The sequence below is a fragment of the Coregonus lavaretus genome, assembly GCF_964263955.1.
Source record: "Coregonus lavaretus genome assembly, chromosome: 17".
Classification (NCBI taxonomy): domain Eukaryota; kingdom Metazoa; phylum Chordata; class Actinopteri; order Salmoniformes; family Salmonidae; genus Coregonus; species Coregonus lavaretus.
In genome coordinates this window covers 11875635-11894450 of record NC_140004.1, presented here as the reverse complement: position 1 = coordinate 11894450, position 18816 = coordinate 11875635, and the positions used below count along the sequence as shown (strand labels likewise).

The following is an 18816-nucleotide window of genomic DNA, read 5'->3' as shown; positions in this document are numbered from 1 at the left end:
AGGGACACATGCTCGGCGCGTGTAGCGGAATACACCAAATGTCTTCGATGTAGACCACCACGCCGTGACCAAGCATGTCCCGAAACACCTCGTTCACAAAGGACTGGACGACTGATGGAGCATTCATCAACCCGTACGGCATCACCAGGTATTCATAATGCCCCGTGGTTGTGCTGAATGCTGTCTTCCACTCGTCCCCTTCCCGGACACGCAACAGGTTGTACGCACTCCGGAGATCTAATTTCGTGAAGAAGCGCACCCCATGCATTGAATTGATAACAGAGGAGATGAGGGGTAGAGGGTAACTATAGCGAATGGTAGTTTGATTAAGTGCCCAGTAATCAATGCAAGGGCGCAGACCTCCGTCTTTCTTCTTCACGAAAAAGAAACGCGGGGAGGCGGGCGAAGTGGAGGGACGTATGAACCCCTGGCGCAGGGACTCGGAGACGTATGTCTCCATAGCCTCCGTTTCAGCCTGCGACAGGGGATGTACATGACTCCTGGGAGGCACTTCGTCTAACCGGAGGTTTATCGCACAATCCCCCGCCTGATGGGGTGGTAATTTGGTGGCCTGCGTTTTGGAAAACGTGTGTGCCAAGTCGAGGTATTTGGGGGAAATGCGCACGATGGAGGTAGTGTCTGGACTTTCTACCGTGGTTGCACCAATGGAAACAGCTAGACACCTACCCTTACACTCTCGCGACCACCCCGTGAGAACCTTCTGCGGCCATGAAAAGGTGGGGTAATGTAGTGCGAGCCAGGGAAAACACAACACAACAGGGAAATCAGGGGACTCAATAGTATGAAAAATGTATGCACTCACTAACTGTAAGTCGCTCTCGATAAGAGCGTCTGCTAAATAACTAAAATGTAAAATAATATAAAAGGTGATTTGCTCCATACGGGTCTCCTGCATCATCATCGTGACTGGTGCTGTAACCTCCCTAACAAAACCTGACCCTAATGGTCGACTGTCAACTGCTTTGATGGGCAATGGAATGGGTAGGGGAACCAATGTGATACCTAGACTATTAGCTAAAGACCTGTCCATAAAGTTCCCAGCTGCGCCTGAATTGACCAGCACCTTACACTGGGGAACTACCGTGTAATCAGAGAAGTTGACGTGTATGGTGAAGTGCGCAGCAGAGGGCTCTGAACAAGTGTGGGTTTGCGCTAACTGGGGTGACACGAGAGTGCCCTGCCTGCCACCTCCAGACCCAGAAGAACTCTGACAACAGCGTGCAGCAGAATGTCCTCTCTTGCCACAAGAGTGACACAGGATCTGTCGCCCTCCGTTCTCCCGGATCACTGCACCACCCAGCTCCATCGGAACGTAATCCGGGTTGAAGGGGGGTGAAATGGGTAGGCCCCTTCCAGGACGTCCTCTAGAAGCCAGCAGGTTGTCCAACCGGATGGCCTTGTCCACCAGCTGGTTGAAAGTCAACGTGGTATCCCGGCAGGCTAGCTCCCTTCGGACGTCCTCACGCAGGCTGCATTGGAAGTGGTCGATGAGGGCCCGCTCGTTCCACCCGGACCCAGCCGCTAGAGTTCTAAACTCCAGGGCAAAGTCTTGCGCTGTCCTCGTACCCTGCCTCAGATGGACCAGACGCTCGCCCGCCTCTCTACCTTCGGGGGGATGATCGAAGACTGCCCGGAAGAGGTGAGTAAACACCCCGTAGTTGACCAACGCGTCTCCTCCTTCACTCCAGACCACGTTGGCCCACTCCAGGGCTTTCCCAGAGAGGCAGGAGACGAGGGCGGACACCTTCTGCCGCTCCGATGGAGCCGGACTGATGGTGGAAAAATAGAGGTCCAGCTGCAGGAGGAATCCCTGGCAGCGGGCCGCTGTCCCGTCGTACTCCCTTGGTCGAGATAGGTGAATACCTCTGGGCGCTGGGGTGTGGGTGGCTGGATCCGGTCGCTAAGCTGGTCCCGAAGGGTAGGGTCCTCTCCTCTCCAGGCGTTGGACAACCTGGATAACCCGATCCATCGCTTCGCCCAAGCTGGCTAGCATGTTGGCATGCTCCCGGACCCGCTCCACGACTCCAAGCACATTCTCCACTCCTGCTGACTCCATGCTGTTGGGTGTGTGATTCTGTAGCGGGTGATTTTGGACGGAGTCAGGCGCAGGAGGGTAAATCACAGAATAAATGGTTTATTCGGTAATACAGCGGTACGCAGCAATGCGTAAAACACTACAGTGCGGTAAAACGGCGCACTGGAGAAAACAAGGCACATGGGTGAATATCCCGGCGATACAAAATACAATATACAGTGGGGGAAAAAAGTATTTAGTCAGCCACCAATTGTGCAAGTTCTCCCACTTAAAAAGATGAGAGAGGCCTGTAATTTTCATCATAGGTACACGTCAACTATGACAGACAAATTGAGAATTTTTTTTCCAGAAAAGCACATTGTAGGATTTTTAATGAATTTATTTGCAAATTATGGTGGAAAATAAGTATTTGGTCACCTTCAAACAAGCAAGATTTCTGGCTCTCACAGACCTGTAACAACTTCTTTAAGAGGCTCCTCTGTCCTCCACTCGTTACCTGTATTAATGGCACCTGTTTGAACTTGTTATCAGTATAAAAGACACATGTCCACAACCTCAAACAGTCTCACTCCAAACTCCACTATGGCCAAGACCAAAGAGCTGTCAAAGGACACCAGAAACAAAATTGTAGACCTGCACCAGGCTGGGAAGACTGAATCTGCAATAGGTAAGCAGCTTGGTTTGAAGAAATCAACTGTGGGAGCAATTATTAGGAAATGGAAGACATACAAGACCACTGATAATCTCCCTCGATCTGGGGCTCCACGCAAGATCTCACCCCGTGGGGTCAAAATGATCACAAGAACGGTGAGCAAAAATTCCAGAACCACATGGGGGGACCTAGTGAATGACCTGCAGAGAGCTGGGACCAAAGTAACAAAGCCTACCATCAGTAACACACTACGCCACCAGGGACTCAAATCCTGCAGTGCCAGACGTGTCCCCCTGCTTAAGCCAGTACATGTCCAGGCCCGTCTGAAGTTTGCTAGAGTGCATTTGGATGATCCAGAAGAGGATTGGGAGAATGTCATATGGTCAGATGAAACCAAAAAATATAACTTTTTGGTAAAAACTCAACTTGTCGTGTTTGGAGGACAAAGAATGCTGAGTTGCATCCAAAGAACACCATACCTACTGTGAAGCATGGGGGTGGAAACATCATGCTCTGGGGCTGTTGTTCTGCAAAGGGACCAGGACGACTGATCCGTGTAAAGGAAAGAATGAATGGAGCCATGTATCGTGAGATTTTGAGTGAAAACCTCCTTCCATCAGCAAGGGCATTGAAGATGAAACGTGGCTGGGTCTTTCAGCATGACAATGATCCCAAACACACCGCCGGGCAACGAAGGAGTGGCTTCGTAAGAAGCATTTCAAGGTCCTGGAGTGGCCTAGCCAGTCTCCAGATCTCAACACCATAGAAAATCTTTGGAGGGAGTTGAAAGTCCGTGTTGCCCAGCGACAGCCCCAAAACATCACTGCTCTAGAGGAGATCTGCATGGAGGAATGGGCCAATATACCAGCAACAGTGTGTGAAAACCTTGTGAAGACTTACAGAAAACGTTTGACCTGTGTCATTGCCAACAAAGGGTATATAACAAAGTATTGAGAAACTTTTGTTATTGACCAAATACCTATTTTCCACCATAATTTGCAAATAAATGCATAAAAAATCCTACAATGTGATTTTCTGGAAAAAAAATTCTCATTTTGTCCGTCATAGTTGACGTGTACCTTTTTAAGTGGGAGAACTTGCACAATTGGTGGCTGACTAAATACTTTTTCCCCCCCACTGTAGCTCCACCGACCTATAGTAACCTCCACAATAAACAATCACACACAAAGACATGGGGGGCAGAGGGAATACTTATACAGGTACTGATGAGGGGGTATGAACCAGGTGTGTGTAATAAACAAGACAAAACAAATGGAATGGTGAAATGAGGAGCGGCAGTGGCTAGAAGGCCGGTGACGACTAACGCCGAAGCCTGCCTGAACAAGGAGAGGAGGCAGCTTCGGAGGAAGTCATGACACTATTACTAAGCTTTAGCTACTACAGGCCTATGATATGAAGGCAGTGCGCACTGGCACTCCAACTGACTCCGACAGTTGAACTTGAGGTGAGGAAGACTGTTTCAGGCCTACCAGAGTTACACCTATATCTAACAATATCTGAATGCATATGGATGTCCGTAAAAGTTCACAAATATCCGGTAAATTAAAATGTTCACTGTCATGTTGTCCAGCAACACATTTTCCTAAATGAAACTCTGAAATGGCATATTGTTTTTATGAAGATTTTAGAATATTCACATGAAAATCTGTCGCCAATTGGATGGAAACCTAGCTATAGACACCTTAAATAATCTGGCAAGTGCGCTAGTCCAGTGTCACTTTGATTATGCCTGCATATCACGGTTCACCAGCAGCCCCAAACATCTAAAGAATAAGCTACCAGCCAAACAAGCTTGTAAGAATTGTATTTAAACCCCCCTCATACTCATCTTGAGGTTGAGTTTTTGTTTGTCTCTATCTCTGTAATGTGTCTGTATCTATGTAATTGTATATGTATTTATGTTAAAAAAATAGGGACCACAACTTTATTGTGCAATCCCAGTCAAAAATCTTTGTGTATACAGTGCATTCAGAACGTATTCAGACCCCTTCACTTTTACCACATTTTGTTATGTTACAGCCTTATTCAAAAATGGATTAAACACACAATACACACATTACCCCATAATGACAAAGCAAAAACAGGTTTTTTGACATTTTTGCGAATGTATTAAAACTAAAAACTGAAATATCACATTTACGTTAAATATTCAGACCATTTACTCAGTACTTTGTTGAAGCACCTTTGGCAGCGATTACAGTCTCAAGTCTTCTTGGGTATGACGCTACAAGCTTGGTACACCTGTATTTGGGGAGTTTCTCCCATTCTTCTCTGCAAATCCTCTCAAGCTCTGTCAGGTTGGATGGGGAGCGTCGCTACACAGCTATTTTCAGGTCTCTCCAGAGATGTTAAATCGGGTTCAAGTCCGGGCTCTTGCTGGGCCACTCAAAGACATTCAAAGACTTGTCCCGAAGCCACTCCTGCGTTGTCTTGGCTGTGTGCTTAGGGTCGTTGTCCTGTTGGAAGGTGAACCTTCACCCCAATCTGAGGTCCAGAGCGCTCTGGAGCAGGTTTTCATGAAGGATCTCTCTGTACTTTGCTCCATTCATCTTTCCCTCGATCCTGACTAGTCTCCCAGTCCCAGCCACTGAAAAACATCCCCACAGCATGATGCTGCCACCACCATGCTTCACCGTAGGGATGGTATTGGCCAGGTGATGAGCGGTGCCTGATTTCCTCCAGACGTGACGCTTGGCATTCAGGCCAAAGAGTTCAATCTTGGTTTTATCAGACCAGAGAATCTTGTTTCTCATGGTCTGAGAGTCCTTTAGGTGCCTTTTGGCAAACTCCAAGCGGGCTGTCATTGGCCTTTTACTGAGGAGTGTCTTCCATCTGGCCACTCTACAAAAAGGCCTGATTGGTGGAGTGCTGCAGAGATGGTTGTCCTTCTGGAAGTGACCATCGGGCCCTTCTCCCCTGATTGCTCAGTTTGGCCTGGCGGCCAGCTCTAGGAAGAATCTAGGTGGTTCCAAACTTCTTCCATTCACGAATGATGGAGGCCACTGTGTTCTTGGGGACCTTCAATGCTGCAGAAATGTTTAAGTACCCTTCCTCAGATCTGTGCCTCGACACAATCCAGTCTCGGAGCTCTACGGACAATTCCTTCCACCTCATGGCTTGGTTTTTGCTCTGACATGCACTGTCAACTGTGGGACATTATATAGACAAGTGTGTGCCTTTCCAAATCATGTCCAATCAATTGAATTTAACACAGGTGGACTCCAATCAACTTGTAGAAACATCTCAAGGATGATCAATGGAAACAGGATGCACCTAAACACAGTTTTTGTTATTTGTGGTTGAAAATATTATTTTGAGTTAATTCTATGAGGGGGGAAGGTGTTCAATTTATTTCAGAGTGCAAGGGAAGGGTCATGTGAAAATATGTTTTACTTTGGGGTGGGCGCACCGCCGCTGCTAAATTGTTGCTGCCACAACCAAAAAACTATGGAACAGGAAAAAATATTGCGATGTTAATGAAAGCCTTCGGGTAGATGGAAAGGCTTTCCCAAAAACCTTCTCAATTAAATGTGAACTATGAAATGAAGCCTATGCCTACTTGGCAGAATGATATCATGATTATTTGCATCAACCCAGTGGGCATTTGTTTTGCAAACTTCATCACATGTGTGCGCCACAGAAACGCTGCTAACCAAACAACAGTGCTAGGTGCATTCACTTGAATTAACGGGTAACTACACCAACAACAAAAAAAATCACAGAAGTGGTCTCCTGATTTGGTTTTATCATTGTTGTGTAATTAAAGTGTGATTTTGAGAGCGAAAACCTGAAAAAAACATATACTGTAGATGACTACAGTGTCACTCCACACCTATCCATAGTGGTCTGTTTGTGTAAGAATGCCAGCAAGTCAGCCGCCCGGCCTGATCCCTCGAAGACGAACACAGGCACGGGGGGCACACTGCTCACATAGTCCAGCACCATGGACACAATTCCAGGGCCGCCCTCCACCACCACACACACCACTGGCACACCCTGGTTAAGCCCTGCCAGAGATAGATACATCACACACACACACACACACTGTTACACACGTGTATTACAATACTCTCACACACACAAACACACACACACACATTGCAATCTTTCTTTTTCTTACACACACACACACACACACACACACACACACACACACACACAGATCGACACATTCACACAGCCACACACATACTCACTAGGATGGATCTTCTGCAGTTGAATGTGTCTCTCCAGCTTCCTCCTGAGTCCCAGCTGGCAGCCATGTTTTCCCAGAGTTCCATCGTCCACTAACAGGAAGTGGGAGTGCAGGCTGTTCAAACACACCGTCTTACTCAAGGGGTTTCTCAGGGGCTGGTAAGGCCTGAGCACCTGGTTTAGGTATCAGAAAACAGGTCAGAAAGCAGGCCAGAGAGAAAATAGAAGAGGATTTGGGATAGTCCAAGCGGAAAAGTGAGAGCATATGGCAACTCAAGGGAGATAAAAGGTGACATTTTCGTGGCAAAAATGAGTACAGATCTGTGCAAAAAATACAGCAATCCTTCTTATAATGTGGACGCATGATGTAGCCCTTTCCTGCAGTCAAATTACCTAGTGGCCTCATGGGTGGAATGTTATTAATATTTTTCATAATTTCATAAATAATCAACATTATTTTTTAAAAGCCGCCGACAATCCAGTGTTTCTATGTCAAATGGTTTTGTTATAGTTCAGTCTTCTGTGATGTATATAACGTGTAATATTGGGATGCAAATTATAAATTGAATACATTTCAACTCTATATCTGACATGGTAGAGGTGTCTTCTTTTTTAAGCCCATAACCATATGTGTGAGGTGTATACTTTTGTTTCAAAGTAGATTTGTTTAATACTACCAAGAAACACTCTGTGTGACCCTGATTTAGCCCATTGCAGTAAAAGGTTCATTTGAAACTTTCCTTAAATGCACTGATATCTTAACAGAGAACAACACTCACATCTCTCCCTATAAGGTCACTGTGGTTGTCAATTACGCCCCAGGGCGTGACCCCTACAGCGTTCCTCTTCCTGCGGCAATGGGTGCCGTATGCTTTCACAGCCTCCCCTACATACTGGGACACACCTAGGAAGGGTCGTATACTCAGTCCATTTACATACAGTACCAGTCAAAAGTTTGGACACACCTACTCATTCAACGGTTTTTCTTTATTTTTACTATTTTCTACACTGTAGAATAATAGTGAAGACATCAAAACTATGAAATAACACATATGGAATCATGTAGTAACCAAAAAAGTGTTAAACACATTTTCTTCAAATAGCCACCCTTTGCCTTGATGACAGCTTTACACACTTGGCATTCTCTCAACCAGCTTCATGAGGTAGTCACCTGGAATGCATTTCAATTAACAGGTGTGCCTGTTAATTTGTGGAATTTCTTTCCTTCTTAATGCATTTGTGCCAATCAGTTGTGTTGTGACAAGGTAGGGGTGGAACACAGAAGTTAGCCCTATTTGGTAAAAGACCAAGTCCATATTATGGCAAGAACAGCTCAAATAAGCAAAGAGAAACGACAGTCCATCATTACTTTAAGACATGAAAGTCAGTCAATACGGAACATTTCAAGAACTTTTAAAGTTTCTTCAAGTGCAGTCGCAAAAACCATCAAGCGCTATGATGAAACTGGCTCTCATGAGGACCGCCACAGGAAAGAAAGACCCAGAGTTACCTCTGCTGCAGAGGATAAGTTCATTAGAGTTACCAGCCTCAGAAATTCTGGTTTGGTCTGGTGAGTCCAAATTTGAGATTTTTGGTTCCAACCGCCGTGTCTTTGTGAGATGCAGAGTAGGTGAATGGGTGATCTCTGCATGTATGGTTCCCACCGTGAAGCATGGAGGAGGTGGTGTGATGGTGTGGGGGTGTTTTGCTGGTGACACTATCAGTTATTTATTTAAAATTCAAGGCACACTTAACCAGCATGGCTACCACAGCATTCTGCAGCAATACGCCATCCCATCTGGTTTGCGCTTAGTGGGACTATCATTTGTTTTTCAAGAGGACAATGACCCAACACACTCCAGGCTGTGTAATATAATAAATATAAATAATAATAATAAATGTAAGTGTAAGAGCTATTTGACCAAGAAGGAGAGTGATGGAGTGTTGCATCAGATGACCTGGCCTCCTGATAGAATACTTTTTAATGTTAAAAGTAGTGACTAAAGTATTCCACCCTGAAACTATATAACGGTGTGAAATGTATTAGAAATATAAGACTATAATCTAGTAATGTGTGTGCGTAGGACACGTTAAGATTATGACATTGTTTAGCAATATAAGTAGGAGTTAGGTCAGACAACAAAGGAGAAGGAGAACTGTCGACAGACAACTTGTGACAACTGTGAAACCAATAAGAGGAAATAGGCCTCCAACCCAGGGAGGGGAGAAACTGTTAGGCTCTGAGAAGATTATGAAACATGTTGCAGAATATGAAAAACGAGAATCCAAAAGAGAATCCAAATTATGAGGTTGTTGTGTGTAGAAGAAGATTAGGACAGGTCCCCGCATCTCCCCCGCCATATGACGGCCAAGCCGGAATGTTGGAGGAGGAAGGAGCAGTGGGGGGGAGGGGAGAGACCAGTAAAGATTAGGAAGAGGGGGAGAGCAAGATAGAGAGAGAAAGCGAGAGACAGAGAGAGAGCGTAGGGAGGATGTAGACAGACTGAGAAAAGAGCTGGAACGAGCAGTCAGACAAGTGGTAGGAAAGGATTGGGCAGCTGTGAAGGGAGACTGGACCCCAGGAAGGGGGGACAGAGTTATTTTACAGTGGGCTGTAGACGAAGAGTATCTAATAGCGACTCTCGGGGAAATAGAAGATCAGCATAAAGGGAGCTTTAAGGGAAAGGGACCTAACAGAGAATGGAAAAAATGGACAGGATCAGACGATAGAGTGTTTTAATTGTGACAAAACAGGACACATGGCAAGGGAGTGTAAAGCTCTTCCAAGGAATGACAGACAAAGACAGTACCGCGACAGACAGAAATGACAGAACAAAAATAGAAAGAGAGTGGAAGGTAACAGGAATAGAGGGAACACCAAATACTAGCAATGATAGGGAATGTAATATTAAAGAACATTTATAGTAAGTATAGTATGTTAAAAAAGGATAAAAAGATATAACAAGAAAAGATAACAAACAGAATAATAGATCTTCAAATACAACTAATTGGCGGGAAATTGTTGTTTTGGCGGGCGGTTGTTGTGGTTGGTCCTGTGTTTTCCATGGCGTCCTTTCCCCCTTGCGGCAGGTGTGGGATGCAGGTGCGTTTGCGCGCTCGGCCCATTTCCTCCGCAGTCAACCATGTGGTGTGCATTTTTGTGTTTGGAAGGGTGTGGCGTTAAGCAGAGGCGGCTCCTGAAAAAATTCTCAGGGGGGGCAATTTTTCTGATGATTTAGGTGACCTACACACATTTTTAAAAAGATATGTCCAGCAACAACATGAAGACAGGGGCAGCATATAAGTCAATACCAGAAGCATTTATTGACTGATCTCAAAAGTGTTGGCTTACAAAAGCAAAATAAGTTATCACAGTAAAAATAATCAAGGGTGTTCTTTCACATTCCTCAACACTGCATAAACAATATGTATGGCTTTGTAAAAATGAACAACCATATTCTGGCCAATTGTATAGATTTGTAAATATGAACAACCATATTCTGGCCAATTGTATAGATTTGTAAAAATGAACATGAACAGATTTTTTATTTTTTTGAATGGCAGTACCTTTCAAACATGTCTGCTTGCAGTAAGGTAGCACTCACAAGGTGGCCAGAGAAAGAGAACCTTTCTTTGGTGTGATCCAGGATGGTGTTGCAGACCTCTTCAGACAGCCTCTGCTTCTCCTCTTCTCTCAAAGCTGTTCTGGGTCTTTTGGCTCCTGTTGCTTCTTGCAGCTGCTGTTGAGAGGAGTCCCTGAAGGCAAACAGACCAATGTGTTTGTTGGCTTTGTACAGTATTGTTGTCTATGTGATGCACAGGTATATGCAATGTATCCATGTATAGTACAAATACTTCAGTTCCACTTAAAATGGGCAGGGATGCATAAAGTCTTTAGTGTTTAAGTTAGCCTTTGTGTCTCACATAGCCTGGATGTTCAGCACAGTATACAGTGGTGCTCATAAGCTTATGATCCCATGCTAAAGTTGACTAAAAATAGGAATAAAAAAGAAAAGAAAATTGGTGTCCTTAAAGGTTGGATTTTCCAACTTTTTTAATTAAGTCATTAAGATCAATTTCCAAAAGATGATTTTTTTATTTTTTTATTCCTCTTTTTAGTCAGCTTTAGAATGTGTTCATACACTTATGAGCACCACTGTACAGTACACATAGTATATAAAATAAGATAGATTACACCACTGGCCATATATAATGAGAATAATGTAATTTCAAACACAAATGCAGTCTCCTTTCATGCATACATTTTCAAATAAAGCTCTGCTTTGAGAAAGATCGAATGATATTGTTTAATCTTTATCTTACCTTATGGCCTGCACACTGCTTGCGAAGCTGTCGAGGGCACGTTTGATAAAGACAGCATCGATGTCCTTCTTCTGTAGCTTCTGGTACGGTGGGCTGGTCAAATGAACCCAATGAACCCGTCCGGATGGCTTCAAAACATTCTATGAGGTCGTCTCGATTCTCGTAGACAGTGTTCACAACTCTGCTGTTGCTAACCTCATCGTTGTGGCGGCGGACAGCTAGCCTGTATCCCTCATCCAGTTGAGTGGCAATATTCACTCTCCCTAAAGCAGACAATCTCAAACAGCTATCAATGTGGGTCTTTGACAGCTCATTTTTCTTAATCTTTTCTGAAAGATGGTGCATGTCGGTTACACCAGTCGCTGTCCAAGCGGTGCTGTCTGCCATGCCGCCTTCAGGGTGAAAGAGTAGTTTCTTAGTTACGTTCATGGTTACGTTACGTTACGTATGACGAAAGCGCGTAAGTGCAAGCCCTCAGAAACCCATAGAGATTGTATTGAAAGCTCCTGAAATTTGAAAAAAAAAAATTTTACATTAGAGGCTATGAGAGACTTCTGGGCGATTTTCAACCTGACTGAAATCGCCCCAAAACGGGCGGGGACATTTGAAGCACGACTTTAGCCTGATTGGACATTTAGTGGCTGGCAGATCAGACGTCTAGATTAGAACACTGAACTACTGTTGCCGTGATATAATTGATTAGAAAAAAAATCCCTTCCTTTTCCCGTTTGGCAGTGCGTCGCCCATATCGCCCTATTGAACACACCGCCCCTGCTTGTCAATAAATTAAATGTCATACAATGGCAATCCGGGTTGTATGTTGACATCCTGCGCATGAACTGCCGACATTGTTACGCATATTAATTGATAATGATGGAAAATAAGATATGCAGGATATTTGAATAGATATATATTTTAAATAGATATATATATATATATATATATATATATATATATATATATATAGAGGTGACAGCATTGGAAATGCTTTTGGCGGTTCATCTGCTTCTGTTTTGTGGGTGGCACTGTGTGCTGTTTTCGATGGATGGGTCCTGGCCTCTCGGGGCCCTAGGGATCCGGAGGGACGTGGGTGGGATGCCGATCACTGGGATGACGGCTCAACTTGGAATGGGGAGGGGCTTTAGCGGGGGAATTAGTGGAGAACAATTGAAAAGTTACTTAGTAGCAATGCAAATATCACGGTACAGCTATATGGACACTCAAACATTACGGTATTTTTTATTGGTAAATTTACAAACATATATAATGATAAATAGACTTGAAACTTGTATCTCATTATGGTGTATGGTGAAATAAGTATAGCCAGTTATAATTGTAATGGCTTAGTTGATAATAACAAAAGAAGAACAATATTTACATGGCTCAAAGAGAAGGAATATAATATCTATTGTTTACAGGAAACTCATTCAACAATTCTAGATAAAGTTGCGTGGGAAAAGGAATGGGGGGGGGGGCGAAATATACTTCTCCCATGGGCAAAGAAATTCAAAAGGGGTGATGATATTAATTAATAGTAATTTCGATCCGAATGTGCAAATTGTCCAAATAGATACACAAGGTAGATGGATTATTTTAAATATGTTATTGGACCATAAACAGATATGGCTCATTAACCTTATGGACCAAATAATTTTGATCCACACTTCTTTGACAATACAGTGGGGAGAACAAGTATTTGATACACTGCCGATTTTGCAGGTTTTCCTACTTACAAAGCATGTAGAGGTCTGTAATTTTTATCATAGGTACACTTCAACTGTGAGAGACGGAATCTAAAACAAAAATCCAGAAAATCACATTGTATGATTTTTAAGTAATAATTTGCATTTTATTGCATGACATAAGTATTTGATACATCAGAAAAGCATAACTTAATATTTGGTACAGAAACCTTTGTTTGCAATTACAGAGATCATACGTTTCCTGTAGGTCTTGACCAGGTTTGCACACACTGCAGCAGGGATTTTGGCCCACTCCTCCATACAGACCTTCTCCAGATCCTTCAGGTTTCGTGGCTGTCGCTGGGAAATACGGACTTTCAGCTCCCTCCAAAGATTTTCTATTGGGTTCAGGTCTGGAGACTGGCTAGGCCACTCCAGGACCTTGAGATGCTTCTTACGGAGCCACTCCTTAGTTGCCCTGGCTGTGTGTTTCAGGTCGTTGTCATGCTGGAAGACCCAGCCACGACCCATCTTCAATGCTCTTACTGAGGGAAGGAGGTTGTTGGCCAAGATCTCGCGATACATGGCCCCATCCATCCTCCCCTCAATATGGTGCAGTCATCCTGTCCCCTTTGCAGAAAAGCATCCCCAAAGAATGATGTTTCCACCTCCATGCTTCACGGTTGGGATGGTGTTCTTGGGGTTGTACTAATCCTTCTTCTTCCTCCAAACACGGCGAGTGGAGTTTAGACCAAAAAGCTCTATTTTTGTCTCATCAGACCACATGACCTTCTCCCATTCCTCCTCTGGATCATCCAGATGGTCATTGGCAAACTTCAGACGGGCCTGGACATGCGCTGGCTTGAGCAGGGGGACCTTGCGTGCGCTGCAGGATTTTAATCCATGACGGCGTAGTGTGTTACTAATGGTTTTCTTTGAGACTGTGGTCCCAGCTCTCTTCAGGTCATTGACCAGGTCCTGCCGTGTAGTTCTGGGCTGATCCCTCACCTTCCTCATGATCATTGATGCCCCAGGAGGTGAGATCTTGCATGGAGCCCCAGACCGAGGGTGATTGACCGTCATCTTGAACTTCTTCCATTTTCTAATAATTGCGCCAACAGTTGTTGCCTTCTCACCAAGCTGCTTGCCTATTGTCCTGTAGCCCATCCCAGCCTTGTGCAGGTCTACAATTTTATCCCTGGTGTCCTTACACAGCTCTCTGGTCTTGGCCATTGTGGAGAGGTTGGAGTCTGTTTGATTGAGTGTGTGGACAGGTGTCTTTTATACAGGTAACGAGTTCAAACAGGTGCAGTTAATACAGGTAATGAGTGGAGAACAGGAGGGCTTCTTAAAGAAAAACTAACAGGTCTGTGAGAGCTGGAATTCTTACTGGTTGGTAGGTGATCAAATACTTATGTCATGCAATAAAATGCAAATTAATTACTTAAAAATCATAGAATGTGATTTTCTGGATTTTTGTTTTAGATTCCGTCTCTCACAGTTGAAGTGTACCTATGATAAAAATTACAGACCTCTACATGCTTTGTAAGTAGGAAAACCTGCAAAATCGGCAGTGTGTCAAATACTTGTTCTCCTTGATCCAGAGGAGGAATGGGAGAAGGTCATGTGGTCTGATGAGACAAAAATAGAGCTTTTTGGTCTAAACTCCACTCGCCGTGTTTTGAGGAAGAAGAAGGATGAGTACAACCCCAAGAACACCATCCCAACCGTGAAGCATGGAGATGGAAACATCATTCTTTGTGGATGCTTTTCTGCAAAGGGGACAGGACGACTGCACCGTATTGAGGGGAGGATGGGTGGGGCCATGTATCGCGGGATCTTGGCCAACAACCTCCTTCCCTCAGTAAGAGCATTGAAGATGGGTCGTGGCTGGGACTTCCAGCATGACAACGACCCGAAACACACAGCCAGGGCAACTAAGGAGTGGCTCTGTAAGAAGCATCTCAAGGTCCTGGAGTGGTCTAGCCAGTCTCCAGACCTGAACCCAATAGAAAATCTTTGGAGGGAGCTGAAAGTCCGTATTGCCCAGCGACAGCCCCGAAACCTGAAGGATCTGGAGAAGGTCTGTATGGAGGAGTGGGCCAAAATCCCTGCTGCAGTGTGTGCAAACCTGGTCAAGACCTACAGGAAACGTATGATCTCTGTAATTGCAAACAAAGGTTTCTGTACCAAATATTAAGTTCTGCTTTTCTGATGTATCAAATACTTATGTCATGCAATAAAATGCAAATGAATTACTTAAAAATCATACAATGTGATTTTCTAGATTTTTGTTTTAGATTCCGTCTCTCACAGTTGAAGTGTACCTATGATAAAAATTACAGACCTCTACATGCTTTGTAAGTAGGAAAACCTGCAAAATCGGCAGTGTGTCAAATACTTGTTCTCCTTGATCCAGAGGAGGAATGGGAGAAGGTCATGTGGTCTGATGAGACAAAAATAGAGCTTTTTGGTCTAAACTCCACTCGCCGTGTTTTGAGGAAGAAGAAGGATGAGTACAACCCCAAGAACACCATCCCAACCGTGAAGCATGGAGATGGAAACATCATTCTTTGTGGATGCTTTTCTGCAAAGGGGACAGGACGACTGCACCGTATTGAGGGGAGGATGGGTGGGGCCATGTATCGCGGGATCTTGGCCAACAACCTCCTTCCCTCAGTAAGAGCATTGAAGATGGGTCGTGGCTGGGACTTCCAGCATGACAACGACCCGAAACACACAGCCAGGGCAACTAAGGAGTGGCTCTGTAAGAAGCATCTCAAGGTCCTGGAGTGGTCTAGCCAGTCTCCAGACCTGAACCCAATAGAAAATCTTTGGAGGGAGCTGAAAGTCCGTATTGCCCAGCGACAGCCCCGAAACCTGAAGGATCTGGAGAAGGTCTGTATGGAGGAGTGGGCCAAAATCCCTGCTGCAGTGTGTGCAAACCTGGTCAAGACCTACAGGAAACGTATGATCTCTGTAATTGCAAACAAAGGTTTCTGTACCAAATATTAAGTTCTGCTTTTCTGATGTATCAAATACTTATGTCATGCAATAAAATGCAAATGAATTACTTAAAAATCATACAATGTGATTTTCTAGATTTTTGTTTTAGATTCCGTCTCTCACAGTTGAAGTGTACCTATGATAAAAATTACAGACCTCTACATGCTTTGTAAGTAGGAAAACCTGCAAAATCGGCAGTGTGTCAAATACTTGTTCTCCCCACTGTATATGAAGGCTTAAATTTCCTGATCTAGTGAGATACATGGCGGAGACTCAATCAAGCTAGTCGTCTTGACTTCTTTCTTATCTCATTCTCGTTGGCACCAAAAGTTTAAAAAGTGTTGATAGGGGACAGAATGCGGTCGGACCATCATATAATTGGCATATACATTACTCTTACTGAATTTCCAGGTGAACGAGGATATTGGAAATGTAATCAAAGCCTATTGGATGATAATTTATTTTTTACTAGGACAAAGGAATTTATAACTGAAGCTAATTGTAGAGATTTTTTTTCTATTGATAATGTAAAATTAACAACCACACAGAAAGTCTCATGTGAAGGTGACAATTACAGAGGATGAACTTCTGGATGCAATTAAAGACTTTAAGTTCGGGAAAACTCCAGGGTTGGATGGCATACCAGTCGAGGTATACCAAACCTTTTTTGATATACTAAGAGGACCGTTATTAGCATATTTTAACCACTCCTATGTAAATGGTAGATTATCTGACACTCAAGAAGAAGGTCTGTTCTCATTATTACTGAAACAGGATTGTCATGGGTTCTGCCGAGACTGCCCTTCCTTCTGGTTCGGGCAGGCTTCGGCGTTCGTCGTCACTGGAATACTAGCTGCTGCCGATCAATGTTTCATGTTTCTATGTTCATCTGGTTGTTGTCTAGTGTTGCACACCTGTTTCCCATTATGGTTTTATGTCCTTCCCTATTTAACCTGTTTGCTCCCACTGTGTGTTGTGCGTGTTTGTAACTTGTTTCGAGTGTTGTTTGTGAGCGCGTTTGCTCCTCCCTGTGTTGGAGGTTTTGCTTGTTTCTTTACTATACAGTAAAGTAGATTTTCATTTCATTCTGTGTCCTGCGCTTGACTCCGGCCTACCGCATTCCACAGACATTCATGACAGAAACACGCACCACTATGGAGTCAGCAGTAACAACCGGATTAACTGAGATGATGGAAGAACGAGTCCAACGACAAGAGATGATGATTCAGACTCTCGGTGTCACCATGGAACGAGTGTTCCAGACGATGGAACGATGGGAGAGAGGTGGTATCCCGTCACCATCTCCAACCACTCAACCACCTACAACACTGGTCACCACTCCGCCACCTGGGTCCAGTGGGATTCGGCTCTCGCTACCGAGGGCATATGACGGTACACCTGCCGGGTGCCAGGGATTTCTCCTCCAGGTAGAGCTCCACCTGGCCACCATTCACCCGGCGCCCTCGGGATACGAGAGCGTGTCCGCCCTCATCTCCTGTCTATCGGGGAAGGCGCTTGAATGGGCCAACGCCGATTGGGGAGGAATAGACGCGAGAACTGTCCACTACGAGGATTTCACCCGCCGCTTCCGGGCGGTATTTGATCATCCACCAGAGGGTAGAGCGGCGGGTGAACGTCTGTTCCACCTATGATAGGAGATGAGGAGCGTGCAGGAGTTTGCGCTGGAGAACTTTAGCAGCCAGCGCGGGATGGAATGAGAGGGCCCTGATCGACCATTATCGTTGCAGCTTAAGGGAGGACGTCCGTCGGGAACTGGCCTGCAGGGACACCGATCTCAACCTGGACCAACTGGTGGACATGTCCATCAGGTTGGATAACCTGTTGGCAGCCCGCGGACGTTCTTATCGGGGGCCGTCCATTCCATCCCCCAGCACCTCCGAGCCTACCCCCATGGAGCTCGGAGGTGCTGCTGTTAGGGAGATGGGGAAAGGGACCGTTCCCTGCACCAACTGTGGCCGCAGAGGACACACTGCTGGTCAGTGCTGGGGAGGGTCCTCAGGAGGTCGAGGCAGCAGGCAGACCACTGGTCGACCGTCTCAGGTGAGTAGGCACCCGACTCACCCAGAGCCCCCTGTTGCTAATCTGTGTATTGATATTGTTTTTCCAGAGTTTTCCCCCCATTCCCAGCATAAGACACTAGTAGATTCAGGCACGGCTGGGAATTTTATTGATGGTGGACGCGTCCGAGGCTGGGATGGGCGCTGTACTTTCTCAGCGCTCGGGCACGCCACCCAAGCTCCGCCCCTGTGCTTTCTTTTCGAAGAAGCTCAGCCCGGCAGAGCACAACTATGATGTGGGGGACCGGGAGCTGTTGGCTGTGGTCAAAGCCCTGAAAGCGTGGAGACATTGGCTTGAGGGGGCTAAACACCCTTTTCTAATTTTGACTGACCACCGCAATCTGGACTACATCCGAGCGGCGAAGAGGTTAAACCCTCGCCAGGCAAGGTGGTCCATGTTTCTCACCCGTTTTGTTTTCACCCTTTCTTACAGACCAGGCTCCCAGAACGCTAAGGCAGATGCTCTGTCCCAACTGTATGACACGGAGGCGGTTGACGCGGACATCGAGCGGGCATTGCGTAACGAACCCACTCCTCCCCAGTGTCCAGAGGGTCGTATGTACGTACCGCTGGAGGTCCGCGATCGTTTGATCTATTGGGCTCACACGTCACCCTCCTCTGGTCATCCTGGCATCGGTCGGACAGTGAACTATCTTAGTGGGAAGTACTGGTGGCCCACCTTAGCTAAGGACGTGAGGGTTTATGTTTCCTCCTGCTCGGTGTGCACCCAGTGTAAGGCTCCTAGACACCTGCCCAGAGGGAAATTACACCCCCTACCCGTTCTACAACGACCGTGGTCCCACC

General features: G+C 45.3%; 1 protein-coding gene across 1 annotated transcript in view; it reads right to left on the bottom strand.

Annotated features, from left to right (window-relative positions):
• The window catches only part of LOC311145022 (transient receptor potential cation channel subfamily M member 6-like), a gene marked incomplete at both ends in the record, with an annotated part of 122403 nt that overhangs the window by 48672 nt on the left and 54915 nt on the right, over nucleotides 1-18816 (bottom strand). Inside the window, 3 exons of the mRNA XM_084181228.1 lie at nucleotides 6562-6736; nucleotides 6926-7097; nucleotides 7703-7827. Of these exons, the coding sequence (XP_084037354.1) occupies nucleotides 6562-6736; nucleotides 6926-7097; nucleotides 7703-7827 (472 nt within the window). The remainder of the gene's footprint in view (nucleotides 1-6561; nucleotides 6737-6925; nucleotides 7098-7702; nucleotides 7828-18816) is intronic.